The 21,418-nt window shown below is 39.4% G+C and overlaps 1 protein-coding gene across 1 annotated transcript in view; it reads left to right on the top strand.

Annotated features, from left to right (window-relative positions):
• TLL1 (tolloid like 1) overlaps window positions 1-21,418 on the top strand; it is a 120,604-nt gene that overhangs the window by 70,565 nt on the left and 28,621 nt on the right. The window contains exons 12-15 of the mRNA XM_077144152.1: window positions 4,497-4,692; window positions 6,388-6,513; window positions 8,563-8,723; window positions 11,733-11,913. Of these exons, the coding sequence (XP_077000267.1) occupies window positions 4,497-4,692; window positions 6,388-6,513; window positions 8,563-8,723; window positions 11,733-11,913 (664 nt within the window). The remainder of the gene's footprint in view (window positions 1-4,496; window positions 4,693-6,387; window positions 6,514-8,562; window positions 8,724-11,732; window positions 11,914-21,418) is intronic.

Here is a 21,418-nt window from a genome sequence, read left to right as displayed (position 1 = left end):
GACTCGGCAGCTGGCGCCGTGGTTGGGTGGACCCCATGCCCGGTCCTGGCAGCAGGAGCACCCGAGGCTCCAGAGCCTCCGCCTTTCCCTCCTGGACTCTTGGTCAGGCGTGGGACTTGTCCAGGGGCCACCAACCTGCGCCCAGGGGACAGTCTCTGCTCTCCTACTGGCCGCCATCTGCCCACTGCCCGCTGCTTCCTGGCTCTCGTAGGTTTGCAGTACTCACTTATTAAGGATGTGAGTGACGGGAAAATTACTATGTCGTAAAGGCAAAGAAATGCAGGCACAGTGTTTAATGCAGGATTCCCCAGAAAGGAAGCCTAACCGAGATCCATGACTTTTGTCATTTTCAGATGGTTGTGTACAATTACTATCTTTCTCCAGTTTTGGGATCTAACTATCTATGTGTCAATATTAATTAAATATCAAATAATACTAATAATAAATAATACAGAATGTGATAATCAGAACATAATTTAAAATAACATTCTACATATTAAACTTTTCCACCTTTTTATTCAAAATTACCTTTTTTGCTGGTATCATTTCCTGATTTTACTAAATCTTTCTCATTATTAAAATTAATTTTAATTTTAATGATAATTTCTACTGCTTTTTAAATTATGCTCTTCTGTCACACCCTCCCCAGAACAAAATATGGCTTTAGTATAGTTCCAAGTGCATGTAATTTTAAATTATATGACATATAAAACTGCTTTGTTTATATAACTGGTTGCATTCATTATATTTTGAATGTACATTTTAACAGTGTTGGGAGAGCATTTATTGAAACTATTATCTAGAAATTTTGGAGTTTATAGAGCTGTGGCAAATAACTAGGTATTGAAGTACATGTTTTTGCAAATTTATTTGGAAAATTAAGGCAAAGCATGTGCCTGATCCCTCACCCAGTGTCCCGGCACTTGGCACACTGTCCACACAGCTCTATGCCAGTCTGCAGTTTCAGATGGGATGCCGACCCCTTCATGGTAAGTTTAGTTGATGCTAGTTCTTGTTAACGAGAAATTAGCATAATCTGTTCCATTGTTCCTCTCTACTTGCCACTTAGTGATGTAAAGTAATGTCAGCCCCTCCAGTTAACTTGTTCTTCCTTCCTGGTACACTTGGATCTACTTCCAAAATCCTTTTAATACCGATTTCCTGAGAAGTATTCAGAGCTTATCGCTTTCATTTTATTTCCGATATATGTATAAAGTCTTTGTTTACATCAGGATGAACTGCCATGGTTGGATGTGGTTTGCACTCTCATTACCGTGAAGTCTGCAGTGAATCAGCTTCATCATCAAAACATATTTATTATCCGTGTAATTGTGCATGACACAGTGCTCGGCTCCATCTCAAGGAACTGTCCATGCTTTAATTCAAGAATTAACTGAAAAGAAAACTGTTTCTTTTTGGAAATCATTGATTTTGGTGTTCATTTTATCACAGAGCTTAAGGTTACTGGCATAATATCGACGGATTTCATCCACTTTTTCGTTTCAACCATATTTATTTCTATCCACTCCATGTATTAATTGATGAAATAATTTGACATAGCAGAAGAAATTGTTACACAGATGACATAAATTAAAAAAAAAAACAGCTAAAGCTTTGTGCTCACGTTCAATCCTCCTACGCAGACGTAACGGAAGTATAATTGTAACTAACCGATTATGGAAAACTCTGTGTGCAGACACTGCCGTAGGATCAGCGCAGTTAATCTGGGAGGATGTGCAAACAGCGAGCGTTCGAGCCATTGATAAGCTGTCAAGGGCTGTTGCTGGGAAGGGACAATGTGTTTCTGCATATCGTGAGTTCATATACATGAGACATTTATTTTCTAAGCACCTCAACAGCTGCTGTATTTACTAAGTGAGAATCCCAGGCATACTACCATTATGCTCCTCTAATACCAGAAACATAGCATTTATAGGTAAATAATAAGTAGTTTGTAAATGCATACTGGTGAAATTCATCCTAAAATTGGTCCTCTTTACACACTTTACCCATGAAATATTTACACTTTGTGCATGTGTAAAATATTTAGACACCAGATTATTACCTGGTAACCAGTGACTATACTATAATTTTAAATAATTTATTATACATCTGTTAAGAGAATGATGAGATTGATGTACTGAGAAATAGCCATTATCCTAGTTCTTTTTAAGACTAAGGAAATGTACAAATGTTTTGTTTTGTTTCCATTCGTTTCTGTCTTGTTTTCTCCCTTTTTAGCACTGTAATTTTCAAAAGCAGCTATCTACTCAAATTAAACAAAAGAATTAAATTAAATGTCTTGATTTTTGTTGTAGCACAACTTCTAATATGAAGCAAAGTACTTTTTTTTGCAAATTATCCTTCTACTACAAGAAACTACTTTCTTCGCATGTTGATGTCCTGTCTTCATCAATCTTACTCTTTTTCCTCACTTCCAGTGTGATTTGTGGATGGAACAGACCATTCTCTCTGCTCTAAGCAAGTGAGGAGTGGTTGGGTTGCTGAGTCCTCTGGTTATTTTCCTGCAGTTTTGTCACTCATTCAGTGCTGCTTATTCTTTTATCAAGCTCCGTACCTTGTGAGGTTTTGCTGTGGTTTTCCATGGCCCCTGACTGAGGAGCAGATTTGTCCATCTGGAAATGTTCTCACTTCTGTGGAGAACTCTGTTTTGAAAGGCTGCATATTAAACAGTGAACAAGAAAACAGACACAGTAACTAGTCCTACTGTACTAGTCATCCCAGGTGATGAGCTGGGTTACCAGAGCCACTGCTGGACGTCCCTCACAATCTGTTTCAACAGCCTTAGTCTTTAAAAATGCTTGTTAAAATGAGATCTTCATTACATTAAATATTTCCCCTTAATTCTATAATTCCACTCTCCAGAAGGATACATTTTTTTTTAAATATGAATTTATGAATCCTATTCAACAAGCCCCAACTTACAGTATTCTTTAAAACTGCAGCCTCCATCGCCCACTCTCCACTTCTCATACTTCCTTATCTTGGTTCTTTTGGAAGTTATTACTTCATACTGTTTGACCCTTCAATTGTGTATTTTGTTTATTCTACTTTTGGCCTACCCACCAGTACAGCGTGAGCCCAAGAAGACATGGCTCTGCTTATTTCGTTTAAGGCTGCACCCGAAGCACAGGTGCCTAGCACAGAGTCGATAGAGAATATTTGCAGAGGAAATGAATGAATCCTGTTTTGTAATTGGGGAAAGGAAAGAAGCAAATGTACAGTTTAGTTCTAATGAAATCTGTGCTTCAGTCTTTTCTTTATTCTGCTTTCCCTCATGCTACCGATTTGAGGGTCATGACTGTTAATATGTTGAGTCAGGAAACAAAGTTCTTCAGCTAGCAATACCACAGTTTCAGGTACTCAGCTTGCAGTTCCACAAGACGGATTCCCTGACATTAGTTCTGTAGCAGGACAATTCCATAAACTATTAAATTGTATGTTGAAAGATAGTTGGCAAGATGTGATACTTTTCGTGGTTTTAGAATTATAAATATCTGTGCTCCTTAGCTTCATGTATCTAGTAAGCAGTTGACCCTATTAAGACTTCAGGATTAGCGCTATTTTCTGTGAAAAAAAGAGGAAAAGAATTTACTTGAAAATTTGCCTCGTAACTTTCAAAACAATTTATGGTTAAATTTTTGATCTGGTGTTTTTAGTGGAAGTTCAGGGCTAAAATGTAAGTCTGTGAATATATAGTTTTCCATAAAGTTTCATAGGCCAATAATTTGACCTAGTATTTACATTTAGTTGTTAAGGAAAGCAGTTGAGTTTGGCTGGGTTGTAGGAGATGAAAGAAGTGAGTTGAGGTGAAAGCGCTTTTCCAAACAAAGCTAAGTTATCTTGAGAAAGGGAAAGCCAGTGCTTATTCTACAATGTAGAAATCTTTCTACATACAGCTATGCTGATTATGGATAAATAACTCCATAGTCTAGGAAGAAATGTAATCCCATATTATCACATTTTCCTTTCAATAAGAAATATATAACCTGAAATAGTGCTGTAACTATTGATAGATTTTGCGTCCAACTTCTCTTTGAATAAAGTAATGGTTTTATTGATGAACTCTGAGCAAGTTTCATAACTATTTCAGAGCAAAATATACATTGCTTATTGCATATGGCTCAGATTTTTTCTGATAAAATCTGAGTATTTTCTCAGTTCTATTTACCTAAGAATCACTATGGACACTTCAATTTTTCTTATAAAAGGCAGTTAACTTCTATCAAATTCCTGATTCACATGGATGCACTGTGCCATAGATTTTCTCCTTTTCTCTGTCTACCAGAAGACACATCCTTTGCCATGTGCTGTATGGCCCTCATTTTTATGCACTCATGAGAAATACTCTTATTTGATGTAAGCACCTTGTTATATCCCCACACTGGAACTATAGCACTGAGAATACATAATCTTTCTGTGGAAACCTTTTGTCTTGGAATGAGACACGTGCTCACATATTTGTGCCGTTGCAGATCGAAAGACATGACACCTGTGCATATGACCATCTAGAGATTCGAGACGGGGCCAGCGAGGACAGCCCTTTGATTGGCCGTTTCTGTGGCCACGATAAGCCTGAAGACATCAGGTCCACCTCCAATGCCCTGTGGATGAAGTTTGTTTCTGATGGAACTGTCAACAAGCCAGGGTTCGCGGCTAAGTTTTTCAAAGGTACATTTGGAAGAATTTGTAAGTGTGAGTGTTTCTTTGTCAGAGATTAAATGTGCCTTTTAGGATTGAGATAAGAGAAAGCCAGGGTAAATTTGTATTGGAAGCTGGAGTCCTCCCTGGTTATGTGAGCATTTAAATAGGTAATTAGTCCAATCCTGGAATTTGGAACATGGTAGCTTAGGATGGAAACGACATTAAGGTGTCATGTGTTTTTAGTGAAATAGTCAAAATAGCAAAATCCAGAAAAGGATTTAAAGACAGAGAAAGTATTTACAATGCACATATGAAACAAAAGATTCATAACCAAAAGCAGTTCACTGAGGTGTAGCCTGCCAGTTGTTTCCAAGTTGCAGGTTTCTAAATGGACCTTTCAGCACAGGAAGTTAGCAGAGTATTCTCAGCAGAGATGTCGAAAAAGTCTTTTGGCAAGGTGTTATTACTGATTAGAAGCTTTAATTTTGAATCATGTTAACTAAATTTTAATTCATTTTCATGCCCTATATTTGATCTGCATTGCTGAGGTAAAAAGAAAGTCATTTTAGTACAAACAATAGCAAATATAAAAATATAAAAATAGCATTCAGGACATTTTTTAGCACTTATGTTGTGTTTCAATGTAGAAAAAATTCTGTGGGAAGGGAAAGCCAAATTTTCTCTATAGTGATTTGTTATTGGGAAATGATATATTCCATTGTGCTACATCAAAATTTAGAATCATAAATGTTTATACATTTTCTATTATTTAAAGAACAAAAGCATAATGGCTTTACCCCGAGAGTTACTTAGTATTTGCCTTGTAAATTGAAAAGCAGAGCACCTTGACATTTTTACTATATGCATGAAAAGTATTTGTCAAATGGTCATTTACAAGTTTTACCTCTTAAGTGTGTGCCAGACTTCACAATAGATGAACATGCTATTAAGACTCTTTCATGTGACAATTCTGTATTTGTTTATGGAAACTTCCAAGTGTTTTGTAGATGTTTTTGTCCAGATGGTACTGCTTACCATTTGACTTATTAAATTATTCCTGAAGGGTGAGATTACGGAATCCACTGTCATATATATTAAAAGAAATCTATATTTTTCACAAAGTATTCCTTACACATTTTTCCTATATGGCTAAAGATAGCTTACAAGGAAAGTGATGGCATTGATTTTAGATCCAGACATACCTATAAGACTGAAATTAAAAGAGGTCCTGTCGATTTCGGAGTTTTCCTTCTTTTTAGTTTCTTGTAGTCACCACTATCTATTTATCAATAATAGCATTTCTTTAAAAGCCTTTTTTAGGAAAAACCTAGCAAACCATACTCTAAAATCAGCAGGTAAACCCTGTTTTTTTCTGGAAGCTTTTGCTTCCTTCTGCAGAATCCTCCCCGATATCGCCGCCCCTACTTGGCCGTGAATTGGGGAAGCGGGCTGGGGGCGCGCGGGGTGTCGGTGGCGCGCGGGGTGTCCAGGGCGCGCGGGGTGTCCGGGGCGCGCGAGGTGTCCGGTGCGCGCGGCGCAGCGCGTCACCTCGATGGCGCAGGCGGGTCCTGCAGATCCCCGGGCGCCGCCGCGCCGCCTCTCCTTTGCCAAGGACACCGGTGGCCCCGCCTCCCTGGGAGTCCTACAGTTAACCTGTCCCAAAGAGCCGCGACTTGGTACGTAACCAAGGTGCTGCGGCGCCCGTAACCGTGCGTCTTACAGAGGAGGACGAGTGCGCGCGGCCGGACGCCGGAGGCTGCGAGCAGCGGTGCCGCAACACGCTGGGCAGCTACCTGTGCGCCTGCGAGCCGGGCCACCAGCTGGGCCCCGACGGGCGGAGCTGCGAAGGTGGGTAGCGGTGCTGGGCCCTCCCCTTCGGCGGGCCCCTTTCCCCTCCGCAGGCCCCTTCCCCTCCCTGGGCCCTCCTCCCCTCTTCGCCTCTCCTCCCCCAGGGCCCCCCAATGATGCCCTTCCTGCTGATGGGGAAAGACCACCTCACACTGATGGACACTGGGAGACCCCCAGATCCTTGGGTACAGAATCAGCGCTGCCTCCTTTTGTTCCCTGTACACATACACACGTGCACACACATGCACACGCAGACACACACACGCACACACGTGCACACACGCGCTCATACACATGCTCACAACCACACACAAATGCACATGCACACAGACGCACGCACGTGTAAATGCATCTGTGTCTATTCGTCTCTAGCTTTCTCTGGCCTATATCCATCCACCCATCATCTGCTTTTATCTTTCTGTAACACAGTTTATGAGAACATCTCCTGAATTTGAAAAAACTTTTTTCTCCAAAATTGAGCACAGTCCCACATAAAGCAGGAGCTATGTATTTTATTTAAAATAATGGATTAAACACAGTCATTTTGCCATGAATATCTATATTTCTTCTTTCCATTCGACACCAGAGTATCTCGTACAATGTTGTGTTACCATGTCCATGTCCTTTGACAGCTTTAATTTAGAGCTGGCTTCTTTCAGCTCCCTGGTTTCTCCACCCTGTTACCAGCCATATCCCTCAAATTAAAAACAAACAGATTAGCTGACTTTCCTGCCTCCAGTATATTTCTACCTTATCCCTCTCTTAAAAGGTTTGGCAAATTCATTGTCATGGAATTTGTTCCACCTTAACATTAATTTTGCTTATGTATTTATAAGTTCACTTTTGGTGTCTCCCACCAAAATATAAGAGTCCTGAAGTGAAATACCTTGTTCTCTGCTGTGTGTGTAATGGAGTACATAATATAGGGCAAAAGTGACAGTTATTTGCTTAATGAGTAAATCCTCAATGCCTGCAGACTTATTTTAAAAATCAGAGATGTTCTGATACTATTTAAAAGTTTGAATTCTTCTGATTGAATTCACAAGTTTCCATCCTACCTATTAAACTTTATCTTCTCCCTAAACTGGGATAAAATAGACACAGTGATGAAGAAAGTGTAGTAATCTTTAAAGGTGCCCAGTATACAAGACAAGTGTGGGGTAAAAAGACCATTGTTTCTGTGTGGTCCCCAGAAGGAAGTATTGGGCCTCACAATAATCCACGTAGAGTGGGTGGAGACACGTCTCTATCCAATCAAGCCTAATATCCACATTGGTTGAGTCACATCTCCATGGAGATAACCCAATCAGGCCTCCAACCTATAGCACTGAGTAGGCATTAAAAGAAACGGTGGCTCCCACAAGATTGTTTAGGATTACATCGTGGCCTTTCCAGGGTACATAACTCCTTCCAAACCAGCCCGCTTAGTCTAGTTTCACTAAAGGGTAAGGAACTGTGAAAGACAACACGGGGAAGGCAGCTTCCCAGATTTTCAGATCCCAAGGGCGGCTGCACCTACGTGCTGAGCTTCATTCCAGGGCGGCCTTCTCCCCAGGTGCGGGGCGGCCTTCTCCCCAGGTGCGGGGAGACCTCCCCAGGTGCGGGGCGGCCTTCTCCCCAGGTGCGGGGCGGCCTTCTCCCCGGGTGCGGGGAGACCTCCCCAGGTGCGGGGCGGCCTTCTCCCCAGGTGCGGGGAGACCTCCCCAGGTGCTGGGAGACCTCTCCAGGTGCGGGGAGACCTCCCCAGGTGCGGGGAGACCTCCCCAGGTGCGGGGCGGCCTTCTCCCCAGGTGCGGGGAGACCTCTCCAGGTGCGGGGAGACCTCACCAGGTGCGGGCCGGCCTTCTCCCCAGGTGCGGGGAGACCTCCCCAGGTGCGGGGCGGCCTTCTCCCCAGGTGCGGGGAGACCTCTCCAGGTGCTGGGAGACCTCACCAGGTGTGGGGCAGCCTTCTCCCCAGGTGCGGGGAGACCTTCTCTCCAGATGCGGGGAGACCTCTCCAGGTGCGGGGCGGCCTTCTCACCGCGCCGCCTTTTCCTCTCGCCCCCAGCGGCTTGCGGCGGGCTCCTCTCCACGCCCAACGGCACCATCGTGACTCCGGGCTGGCCCAGGGCTTACCCTCCCAACAGAGACTGCGTGTGGCAGGTGGTTGCCCCCTCCCAGTACAGAATTTCCATAACGTTTGAGTATTTTGAATTGGAAGGCAACGAAGTAAGTGAAAACTGTAATTTTTCCTATCATGTTTTGGGAATTCTTGAAGAAAATTCACAAAAAATAAGGACTGTAGGGATGTATTTCAGCCTTGTAACAGTGTAGATGTTGAAGCCTTGCCGCTCATGTCTGCAACTGTTTACAGTTCTTGTTGGAATCGGATGATATTTCATACTGTTTCTAGAAAATTGAAAATTGCCCAGAAGGCGTTTTCTCACTGAATTTAATACAGACAATTTTCTTGATTTATGAAAGAACTAAGAAATATTTAGGGTCAGCTTCATTTCACATAGAATTTCTTGAAAAAATAAACCGAATCTACTGCTTGAGTCATAACAAAAACATCCATTTGGGGCAATTTGGCATATTTTACTTGTAGAAAGAGCTATATTTTCATTATATTAGTAGTTTTTTATTATAAATGTGTTTATGTTTCATAAATAATAATGTGTTCACCTCAATAAGGTGCATTTAATTGAATCTATCTTTCCTTAATGAAATATGACTTACCACAGGAAAAGTCAGGGATCATGACCAATGTTAAACAAGCGAAATCATTTATTTGAAAATGCCTGTGCTAGGCACGCACCCAAATTCAGACGGAACAGCAGACCTCAAAATGGGTACATTTAGGAATGTGTCCATTCTATGGCAGGTCCACATTGGTTTAATTCCAGAGAAAAGGTTAAAAACAATTATTTTGTGCTAGCTTCCTCCTTTTTTTCTAATTCCTTTTTCATCTTTTCTCCTCAAAACTTATTTTTCCTGTGTTTATTTTAACATGAACACGCTCAGAATTTCTGAATAGGATTAAATTACTCAAGAAATCATTTTTTTGTTAATATAAATCTGTTGAGCAATTGCAAAGAAGTGAGAGAACAGAATCCGATCCATCAGTGTCCTGGGGTAACAGGTGTCCGTGTATTTGTAGACTCTCTGCCATCATTTCCCCCGTGCATGTGTCTTTCCTTCTTATGTTTTATCTCCTTCATTTCCTTCTTCTTCAACAACTTTCGTTTCTTTTTCTTATAATTCCTCCTGCCGTACCCAAAACTCTCTATACCTGGAGCACTTTTCTTAGTCTTTTATTAGTGACTTTGAGGTGAAAAGAAGGTGCTGACTTCTGAGTTTCTTTAAAGTAAAATAAAGACTGACATATTGCAAACTTACATATATCAGAGAATAGTAGAATCTTAGAATTCACTGGGCTCTTTGAGATTGTCCTTATGTCATATGCAAGTTTTATGATTGAAACCAATATATTCTATATTTTTGCGTATGTCATACACATGAAACAACATTTTTTTAAGTAATTCTCTCTAATTTGGGGGAGATACAGAATTGAATAAAATAAGTATAGAACTTTTAGAAAAGCTTTCTGGTTAGCCAGACATTTTGAAAATGACCACTTCCCTACCAATTCTGGAATTTGAAATGAAATTAGTACCCAAGAATGACTTCTGCTCGTACAGTTTTCTCAGGTATGACATTTTCATGTATTGATTAGTAAATGTTACATTAGAAGTCTAGAATTTGGTGTTCAGGAAACAAGAGGCTCGATGGTTGTAAATGAAAGTTGTGTTCAGCAAGCGGTCTTCTCGTGCTGGTGGTTCTCATTCATAGAAGGGCCCTTCGCAATCTCTATCACATATCTCAGAAAGCTTTCATTTATAGTGGTTTTACTGTGTGCAAGGCTGCCACAGAATTCTGTACATTTTCATAGTTTGATAACTTAGCTGTCTAAAATAAAAAAAGCCTGAGAAAATCTTGACCATTAGAACACTGGGTTAAGTTCAAAATTTCATTGTTTTATTCATTATATTGTTAGTCTTGGAATGACTCACTCTAAACCAAAGCTGCAGATGTAATAAAGTAGATAGAAAAGTTATTTCATTTTTCCTAGCAAAATTTTGCTCATTTACCACCTAATTAATATTAAAAACCCCAGTAATTTGAAGTGACATATTGCAAAGTATAGCTCATGCCCCAGGGTTCAATTCGCTGCATTGTTAAACTTCGCTAATTACACATTTAGGCAATAATGTCAGTCATGCGCGATATGTTCTTAGAATGTGCTCCCTGGGAACTTAGGAGAAGTGTATTACAGAAACATCTGTTAGTAGCCATAAAACTGCATGAGTATATTTGGCATTCACTGAGCTGCTTCCATTTTGGTGGTATTAGTACATTACGTATACATCGGGATGAGTTTTTGCCATTTTAGTCCAAACTCCTGCCTCCATTCTAGTTGATACAGTTTTCTATTTGCTATCATTGCAGCAGATCTGCAGAGTTGTGCTGTAGTGCCTAGCAAGTCAAAGAAATCAAGAAATATTAATGTTTCTAATAAGTTTGAAAGTTAGTGGATCCTTTGTATTATCTACCAAGCATCTCCTAATTTCCAATGGGGCCATCCTGATTAGACCATGTTTCTCTTGGAGACAGTGCTAGAGTAAACTAAACTCCAGGCTCTGTGTCCCTACACTTCCACCTGAGATGAGTATAATTTTGGACAAGTTTTAGAAGCATTTCTGAGACTCAGTTTTCCCCTCTCTGCAACGGAAAGGATTATTTCTGTTGCTTTCAGTTGTTTTATAGATAAAGGTACCAATTTCATGTAATTGTTGTAGGCATTAAATAAAACCATATATGACAAGTACTTTCACAGTTCCTATGAAAATCTAAACTCAAGATAAGGCAGCCACTTCTGCTCTTTTTGTAACCAGCCACCTCAACGATACCCATCTCCATTCTACTTGTTCTTTGGTATTAACATCTACAAACAAGAATACATTTCTTGGAGAGGCTTAGAGTAAATTCACCCCTAATCTGTTTTCCATGCCTTCTGCCTTGTGTTTCATATATTTTCTTGATTTTTATTTACCTGTCAACTCTAGTTTGACTGCTATGGAAGTAAAAAGGGGAAACCATGATCAGTATTTCAACAAAACAGATGTCAGTCACCTGGTATTCTCCCACCTGGTGACGTCATTGACTCCTCCTTTTCAGGTTTGCAAGTATGATTACGTGCAGATCTGGGGCGGCCTTTCCTCGGAGTCCAAGCTGCTGGGCAGGTTCTGCGGCGCCGAAGTGCCGGACGCCGTCACGTCCCAGGCCAACAGCATGCGGGTTGAGTTCAGGTCCGACAACACCGTCTCCAAGAAGGGTTTCAAAGCTCATTTCTTCTCGGGTACGAACCCACTGTGTGTGTGTTACAGATCTCCAGGGAGGTGCGGCTCAAACTGCATTTTGTCTGTTCTCCACGGTTTTCTACAAATGCAACTTGGAAATCCATAGCATGCATCAACATTTACCCTAGGGTTAGCAATTCTTTACTTGAAATTAGCATATTAAATAGAGGTTGCAATGAAAAGCAACTCCCAAACATGGATTTTGTATAAAATCTAATCAAATATAATAGAGACAGGTACAAATAACACAAGAAATAATTGCAATAATATTTTCCATTCAGCGACTTCACTTTTTGCAGGTAAGTGGTGATAATAAAGATTTTTCCAAATAATTTATCTTTGCGTTTGGAGCATATGGCCTCATTTTCGCAACATCGTTTTCATTCTTATTGCTATTCCATAAAATATCTCTTCACGCTTTTTGTTGTTTTAATTTCATTATTACTTGACTGATAATGAAACCAAATTGCTTTGCCTCATCACTGTGGAAGTGGTTGTAGTAAGATACCCAGAAATAAGGAAGTTATCATTTTATTGCAGATAATATATAGTATATAATCGATATAAAGTTTGATACATCTGTGTTTAGAATTTAATGTTTCATTCAACTAACTCGAGTTGAATTCTGTCCTTGAAAAGGTGAAATTTGATGAAAGTTTCTAAAATTTTAAGAAAATATATAGAAACAGCATTATTTTCTCAACTTCATAGCTGCTGCTTTATTAATAAAAAAACTCCAAAATTTCAAACATATATAAAGTTATAATAAACCTTAGTGTAGCAATATATTCTGCCTTTCAAACTGGCAAGCAATTTAAAGCAACTGAATTCCAATTATGCTTTTATATTAGGTAATTTGGATTGAGTTCATTTCAAGTCCATTTATTCGAGTCCCCATAGGTTTAAAATTAATGAGCTTTCCAGTGTCCAGTGTTCATTTGGGGTTTTCAGTGTAATTGAGCTGCAGCTTCATAAGCTCCATCAAGGCCCAAGTCTCAAAGTATTTCAAAGCACAGGGCACCTTCGCTGACTTTTTCCTGTTCCCTCCCTTCCCTGAATTTCAGGCACCCATTTATGATTTACCTTATTTAAATTAGCATTTTAATATCCTATTTTAACAAAAGGAAGACTCTCAGATCTCACTGCTTTGGAAATATCATGTGTTTTACATATTTTAGGTGATGCACTGGGGAGAGAGATAAGACTACTTAGAGCCATCTGAGTATTGATTTTAAAAATTGAAATTATGAAGTGAATAAATTTTACTATACTATTAAAATGCCCAAAATCCTTTCTACTTTAGACGTAAATTTTATTTAATAATTCTAAAAAAGTGTTACATGCTATATACAATACCTGCTAAGTATGACTACGTTTAAAGCTACCCAGAAAATTTAAGTGAAAATCACTTTCTGATTTTTTTGGTGAGTCAACCTTTTTTGCATGAGAAATGCAGTTGGTCTTCTGTCTGTCTTTAGAGCTGTACTATTGAAATATGAGCCCTGCTTCTTTGATTCTTTTACTGCAGATGTTAAATCAGGGGCAGGCAGGGGTTGCCCTCATGCAGATGAAAGCATAAGTCTTTATCTCCATGTCTCTGTTTGTCTGTGCACATTGCTGTGTCCGTGAGACCGTCACAGCTATTTTCATGGTGATCATTCTTGAAAGTTGGCTTTTTCCTGCTCAGAATATCATCTTACTGAATGCTGCCAGCCATGTTATTGTCATCAAATTGCGTTTTATAATCAAATTTTAAGCACTGTATATTTAGTATACATTGAGTATGTATACATATTCAATGAACATTCATATTCATTAACTAAGCTTATTACCAGCCTACTTAACTTCATATGGTTTATTTTGAGTGAGCGCTCATTCCAGATAATTTTAAAACATACTCTAGTAGCAACTACAATATGTACATAGTTCTTTGAAAGGTAATTTTAAACATTATCCCCTAACAACAGTGGAATATAATTTAACAAAATACAAATGACATTATTGCATAAGGCTCTGTGGTTTAATAGGCAGCAAATTAAAGGAAAATAACAGAGAAAAGCTTTAAATATTAAAGCATGTTTTCTATTAGAAAAACTTATTCTTTCCTTCCTTAAAATCAGCTAATTGTGTTCATTAAAATGAGAACAAAATGTCTTGAAATTCCTAGAAAAGAAAGAATGAAATTTCAGTAACAGGAATTGAAGAGGTCAGACTTTATCATGAGAAGCTGAGGGTAACCAGAAAATGCAGCTTCTCACTATTACTGAGTGTACTGCACTTGAAAGAATGCAGTGGAAATCTCAAAAGTTCATTCATTAAATATAGTTTGGTATTCATGGACACAAGTAATCTTAGAAAGCAGTCTCTTTTTGTTTGTTTTCCATATTCATCAATGTTGTTTTAAAGAACTGTAATTGAGAATTCTTCCATCTCTAAGAGCCTAGACAAGGTTGCTTGATGGAGTGTAGGTGACTTAAGGTGAGAACCTGAGCAAGTCCAGTGGGAGGGGCAGCACAGACTTTCCCGCTGTCTCCAGTGGTTCCTGTTCTCCTTGTAGGAATAACTCGCTGTGGGGCTGCATTGTCTGCTTTAATCACCCCGAGGGCCTGAGACGCTAATTGTTCTATTATTTCACAGAAGGAGAAGCTGAGAGGTTAAGCGAACAGCTTAGTTCACAAAGCATTAACCCCTTGTTTGACTTGCTCTTAATCATGCCCTTTTGCAAATGGCATAGATTTTGTTTTACATTCCGGGTCCCTAAGACCTGAAGAACGACAGATTTTTCTTCTCACTTCCTTATTAGATTACTGTTTTGTAAAGTCCAAGATAGTTATCATTGAGCATAAATTTTCAGTGTTCACTTTATGATGTTTTGAAATGTCTTGGCACTTTGTCAGGTTCATTATTGAAAATACTGTGGTTCTGGATAAATAATTTGATCTATTTCACAATGAATTTTAATTTCCTGAAAGTTTTTTTTTTAATTTAATAGTGGGGAAAATGTTTGCTCAGGGAAAGGAAAGGTAAAACTTTATATTTGTGATAAATAACCATGTGGTACTGTGAAGAGATGGCAGCAAATAAGGATGTAGGTAACTAAATGTCCTTATGATGTTCTTACAAAATCATAATTTATAAAAAATCACTCATCTAAATATATAGTTTCTATTTATATCATAAATATTATCTTAGAGCTCTAGCATTGCTTTAAGTGTATAATATACAATCGTGGGATAAAAGTAAAATAATTTCTGATACTATATTATCACTAATAAACTGCTTTTATTGAATATTGTGCCTATAATATGAAAATGCTAGAAATTTCAAAAAGCTTATTGATCAAATTGTCAATTATTAAATTAATCAGGAGGTGGGGCAAGATGGCAGCATAGTGAGGTGTGGAATTTAGTTCAGTCTCCAAAGCAGCTAGCAAATAGCCAGAAACAGGACAGAACAACTGCTGGGGCCACGTAGGTGACCAGACACACGGCGTCCAGCAGTCTGAACCAGGTGGGACAGCAGAGACCCCACACAGAACTGTAAGTCTCCCAAGCGTGAAGGCCAGTGCCTTCCCCCACGGGCCTGGCAGGCTGGTTCCCAGGGAAAGGAGACAGATGTTACCAAAGCAAGGGCTGAGCTCAACCAAGTTTCAATTGCAGAATTAATTCACAAATTCTGACTACTGAAAACAGGTCCCCAGCACAGATAAACCTGCAATAAGAACTAAAGTAAATAAGAGGTTTGGCCTAGGGAGAGAAGAGGTGGGGCTAATGGAAAAAAATAAAACAAAACAAAACCGAGAGGCTTTTTGAGTTGGACCCCACAAAATACTGGAAAAGAGCTGGAGCCCGGGAAAAGGGGGTGTGTAGAGCCTGTAGATACATAGAGCAATGTGCCAACTTAAGCTCTTGATAAGAAGACCCAAGGAGATGGGATCTGGCTCTTAAAAGCCTTTTTTTTTGGCAGTTTTCTTTTACTTCATTAATAGCTCATTAGCTAGAACTGCAAGGGCTCTCAGGCGCCAGTACTGCTCTAGGTCAGGGTGGAACTAATGCTTGTCTGAGAGACAAATAACTAGACAGGTGACAGTGGTCAATCCCTAAAGGGAGTATCTCCCCTAAGAAAAGGGAGGGGGCAGGGCCCAGTTCACGTGGAATCCCTCCTTCAGGATATTCAGTGCTCCCTTACTTCTGTCACATCCACACCCCTGGCAGGGAGGGTCTGCTGAGATTAAAGGCGCTGTGTGGCTGGAAGCTGGTGGGAAGCTGTGGGCAGAGGGAGAATATAATCTATACAGGATTAAAGGATCTCTTTCTTATTCTGGGCTCCCTGTGTTTCAGTAATTCAAATGAGCTATACAGATAGATTGAATTAGATTATGCGCTACAGAAAATTTCAGTTTCAGATCAAATAAACCTTTCTTCCATTGGTCTCGAAGAGTATGTGTGGTTCTAAAATATAGACACTGTCTTCCTTACCCCTATGTTCTGAATTACTTTAACCCCAAACTGTTCAGCTTCATTCAAACTCTGAAATATGTTCTACAACTAATTGTGGTGCTGTGCTTTGAAATTTATTGGTTTTTTATGTTTGCTATTTTTCACAAAAAATAAAGCAAAAAAGTCAATTATGGTGATAAAAAGTGTCTAAGCCCTTTAGCCTCCTATATGCCAGATCAACTAGAAAGAAAACTCTGAGAGGATTGTTTGGTAGCCCATGACAAACTCTGGGGTCTGTCCTGTAACCACTTGTTGAAGAGTGCTTTGAAAACTATTACTTTTTACTTCCTTTGCTTTGTATATATGTTATACTATGCAATTAAAAAGTTAAAAAAAGAAGAATGAAAGAGGATCTATATCTCATACCCTGCACAAAAAAAAAATTCAAAATGCATAAAAAACTTAGACATTAGAGCTAAAATCATAAAACTTTTAGAAGAAAATACAGGAAAGTATCTTATTAAACTTTTACAAGGAGGTGATCTCTTAGACCTTATACTCAAAGCATGAGCACTGAAGAAAGAAATAGATAAATGGGAGCTCCTCAAAATTAAACAATTTTGTGCATCAAAGAATTTGTCAAGAAAGTAAAAAGGGCAGCCTACACAATGGGAGACCATATTTGGAAACCACATACCTGATAAGGGTGTAGTATCCAGAATATATAAAGAGATTCTTTAACTCAACAACAGAAAAACCAAGAACTCAATTAAAAAAATTGGCAAAAGACACGAACAGACTCTTCTGAGAAGATGAAATACAAATGGTTAAAAGGCACATGAAAGATGCTCAACTTCACAGGCTATTAGAGAAATGCAAATCAAACCACAATGAGATATCACCTGACACCCACTAGAATGGCCATTATATAAAAAAGCAAACAAACAGAAAACAGCAAGTGCTAGAGAGAATGTGAAGAAAGAGGCACACTTATCCACTGTTGGTGGGAATGTAAAATGGTGCAACCACTCTGGAAGGCAGTTTGGCTGTTCCTCAGGAAGCTAAGTGTAGAATTGCCATATGATCCAGCAATACCATTGCTAGGTATATATTCAGAGGACGTGAGGGCAAGGACACAAGTGGACATTTTCACACTGATGTTTTCAGCAGCATTATTTGTGATTGCCAAGAGATGGAAAGCAGCCCAAATGCCAATCAACAGGTGAGTGGCTAAACACGTTGTGGTATATGCATAGGATGGAGTATTGCTCAGCTGTAAGACGGAATAAAGTCGTGAAGCATGTAACAACATGGATGGAACTTGAGGACATTATGCTGAGTGAGATTAGCCAGAACAAAAAGACACATGTTATTGGGAGATAGAAATAGGGTAGAGATTGGGCATTTGGTGCTGAAGGAATACAGGTGGTACAACAGGCCTGACTGTAAAAATTCAGAAATGGGTAGCACATTACTACCTGCTTGTAGCACGATTGTGTTAGTCCCTGAATGAAGCTGGAAGGGAGTGTGGTTGAGGGAGGAGGGCTGCGGGCACGTATGACACCAGAAGGAAAGACTGACGGTAAAGACTGAGATGACATAATTTAGAGATGCTTAGAGTGGACAGTGGTGGGGATTAAATGTCCAAACATAAAAACGTTTTTGCATAAGGGAGAACAAATGAATGTCAGTGTTGTAAGGTGTTGAAGATAGATGGTATACAGGAAGAAGTACAGTCAATGCGAGCTAGGGTCTGTAGTCACCGTAACTTTGGAATATGTTTGCGCTGAATGGAACAAAGGTATTATGCCAAAACTAAATGTCGGCAGGCAGGTGGACATAGCGAGGGACTTAGAGTCTTTGTTGAAGAAAAGGAAATGTCGTCATATAGATTATGGCTGTGAAGTCATGTCTATTTACTTAGGTTGATTGTATGACATATGAATAAAACTGTTTAAAAATGAACAGAGAGAAACAAGTGTTGGAGAAAATGTGGAGAAAGAGATGCGTCACTGTGGGTGGGGACGCTGAGAGGTGCAGCCCCCGAGAGGGCAGTGTGGTGGTCCCACAGGAGGCGAGGGGTGGCCTTGCCATATGACCCTGAAACCCTGTTACTCAATATTTACCTGGAGGAATTGAGTGTGGGACACGGATGGACATTTGCACACTGGTGTTTATGGCAGCAGTGTTGGTGATTCGCAATGGATCGAGATGGCCTAAGGATACAATTGAGGAATGGAAGGGGAGCTGTGGTGCATACATACAGCAGACTACTGAGTGACCACAAGAAGGAATGGAGTTGTGAGGCATGCAGCTAAGTGAATGAACCTTAAGAGATGTTTGTTGAATGAAATATCAGGAACAAAATGAAAAATATTATCATGCCCCACTCATATGGACTAACTATAGTATAAAACTCAGTGAACTGAGGCCAAGAGCATGGGTTATCAGGTTGGGGCCTATTGTAAAGGGTCCTAGATTGTAAGCTCTTTCAGCAGTCACATGTATTCAGGAGTTGTAACTGTCATTTCTGAATTCTGAGATACTCAGCTGTTTGTATATAACCTGGTCATTTCCAGAAATTTCCAGTATTTGTGTGACCCTGAGACTCACAGTTCGAACTCTGAAGCTATAAAAGTCAGCATTAGCCCATTCAGAAACTCTTTAAAAGCTGAAAAAGTGATCAGACTTCATCTGGAGATGTGAATGGAGCCGATCTGGATAGGACTAAGGTAAATCAGAATACAGGATAAAAGATGATACGGCCCATTCTTTCAAACTTCAACCTCTGTGTGAGATCAAAGGGAAAGATGTTTATTTGGTGCAAAATTTATATTTTGGGTAGCACATTACCTCATTAAACTTGTATGGTCAGTTTAGTTGAACACCGTAAGTAAATGGAATCTTGAACAGGGCATGAGATTTTGTTGGTTTTTCCAGGTTAATGTTATGCCCCGGTATATCTCAGAGTAATTTGGGCAGTGAATAAAGAAGTATTTGTAAAGTCCCCTTGGGGGACTGGGGAGAAAGGAGGAAATATTAAACTTCCCCATCTGTGGAATTCCTGATATTCTCATAAGCAGTGGGAACAACCAATTCAATAGGCTGAGCCCTCCATCTTGGGGTTTGCCCCTATGAAACTTATCCCCACAAATGATAGGCTAAGCCTACTTATAATTACATCTGAGGGTCATCCCCCGAGAACCTCTTTGGTTACTCAGATGTAGCCTCTCTCTCTCTAAGCCAACTCAGCAGGTGAACTCACTGCCCTCTCCTGTAGGTGGGACATGACTCCCAGGGGTGTAAATCTCCCTGGCAACATGGGAAAGGAATCCTGAGATGAGTAGGAAAATTGATATCAAGAGATTGAGAAAGACTTCTTGACCAAAAGGGGGAAGAGAGAAATGAGACAAAATAAAGTTTCAGTGGCTGAGAGGTTTCAGAGTTGAGAGGTTATCCTGGAGGTTATTCTTACATATTATATAGATATCCCTTTTTAGTTTATGGTGTATTGGAGTAGCTGGAGGGAAGTATCTGAAACTGTTGAGTTGTGTTCCAGTAGCCTTGATTCTTAAAGATGACTGGATAACTTTTACAGTGTGACCATGTGATTGTGAAAACCTTGTGTCTGATTCTCCTTTTATCCAGAGTATGGACAGATGAATAAAACAAACAGATAAAAATAAATTAAAAATATGGGGAGATAAAGGGTAAAAATTGGTTAGACTGAAATGTTAGTGGTCAGTGAGAGCGAGGATAAGGAATATGAGATGTATGAGTTCTTTTATTTTGCATTTCATTTTCTGGAGTGATTCAAATGTTCTAAAATGATTATGGTGAAAAATGCAAAAGTTTGTGATGATTTTGTGAGCCATTGATTGTATAATATGTTTGGACTGTACAGGCATGGAGATTTTTCAATAAAAATATTTAAAAATTATTATGCAGGCATTCTGAGAAATACTCTAAGCTCTGCTTCTTCCTCCTTTTGTCCCACATTTCTTGGATATTCCTTGTTCAAAATATCTGTAGAGCACATGTCCTAATAGGAGAAGAAGAAGTGAAGACATGAATCAGTCATGTGTGGTAATAGCTTTTTCTCCCTGGTGTGATGGTCTCTCATACGTAAAAAGTCCATCTTACCTCATGTTGCTATTTCCCATCAACATAGACAACCCCTGAGTGTTTTCCTTCTAATTGCAACAGTTTATTGACTTCTATTTCAAACAGGTATCTTTAAAACAACCACAAGATATCCAGTACTTCTTAGAAAACTTGAAATATTAAGTTAAATATATAGTATTTTTTTCTCTACTTGATGGAAAACATGGATAATTTAAAGTATTCTCATGACTTACTGAAGTGCTCTATTTTCATTTTCCTACTTGAAACAGAAGGAACATGTTTACGTGCTATTTTTCTGCTTTTAGTTACTGTTCTGGTTAGTCCAGTATGAATTCTAGGTAGAATTTAGATTGGCTCATAATTACATTGTAGCAGCCATTTGCTCTTAATTTTTGTGTGGCCTTTTTAAAATTAAGCAATGTTGTATGTGAGAATGAAAGCAGGAGACACTGATCAACTGCAAATGTAAATAATAGATAGATGCTTTAACCATGATGACTGTATAAATTCTTCCTCTTGTATAACCATCACAATAGATATATGAATAATTTGCTACAGAAAGGCTACCATTAAAATTGGTATTTATTTCAACTTCATTCTCTTTAGATTCCATTACTGCAGGCCATGCTGTGCTCTGTCAGATCTTAGAAAAACATTACATGTGGAAATATAGTCAACTGGCCATATTTCTACTAAAATGAAGTTTAGATGTTAGAAATATTTCATGCGTGGGAAATGTGTTCTTTATAAAACGGCTCTAGGCTTTACAGCATGTCAGTATTAAGTTGTGCTCATGCTCGTGTTTTACCAATTCTGTACCCTTTGTCATGTGGCAGAGATGAGAGGATGCTGCAGTCAACCCCTGTCCCAGGTAGTTGCCGATGTGAGCTCATTCCCTCCAAACTGCTTTACTTTGAGTGTTCAGTTTCCAAACCCCTCT

The sequence above is a fragment of the Tamandua tetradactyla genome, chromosome 26, assembly GCF_023851605.1.
Source record: "Tamandua tetradactyla isolate mTamTet1 chromosome 26, mTamTet1.pri, whole genome shotgun sequence".
Lineage (NCBI taxonomy): Eukaryota > Metazoa > Chordata > Mammalia > Pilosa > Myrmecophagidae > Tamandua > Tamandua tetradactyla.
The sequence above is the reverse complement of the archived record's forward strand: the minus strand, read 5'-3'. Positions and strand labels throughout refer to the sequence as shown.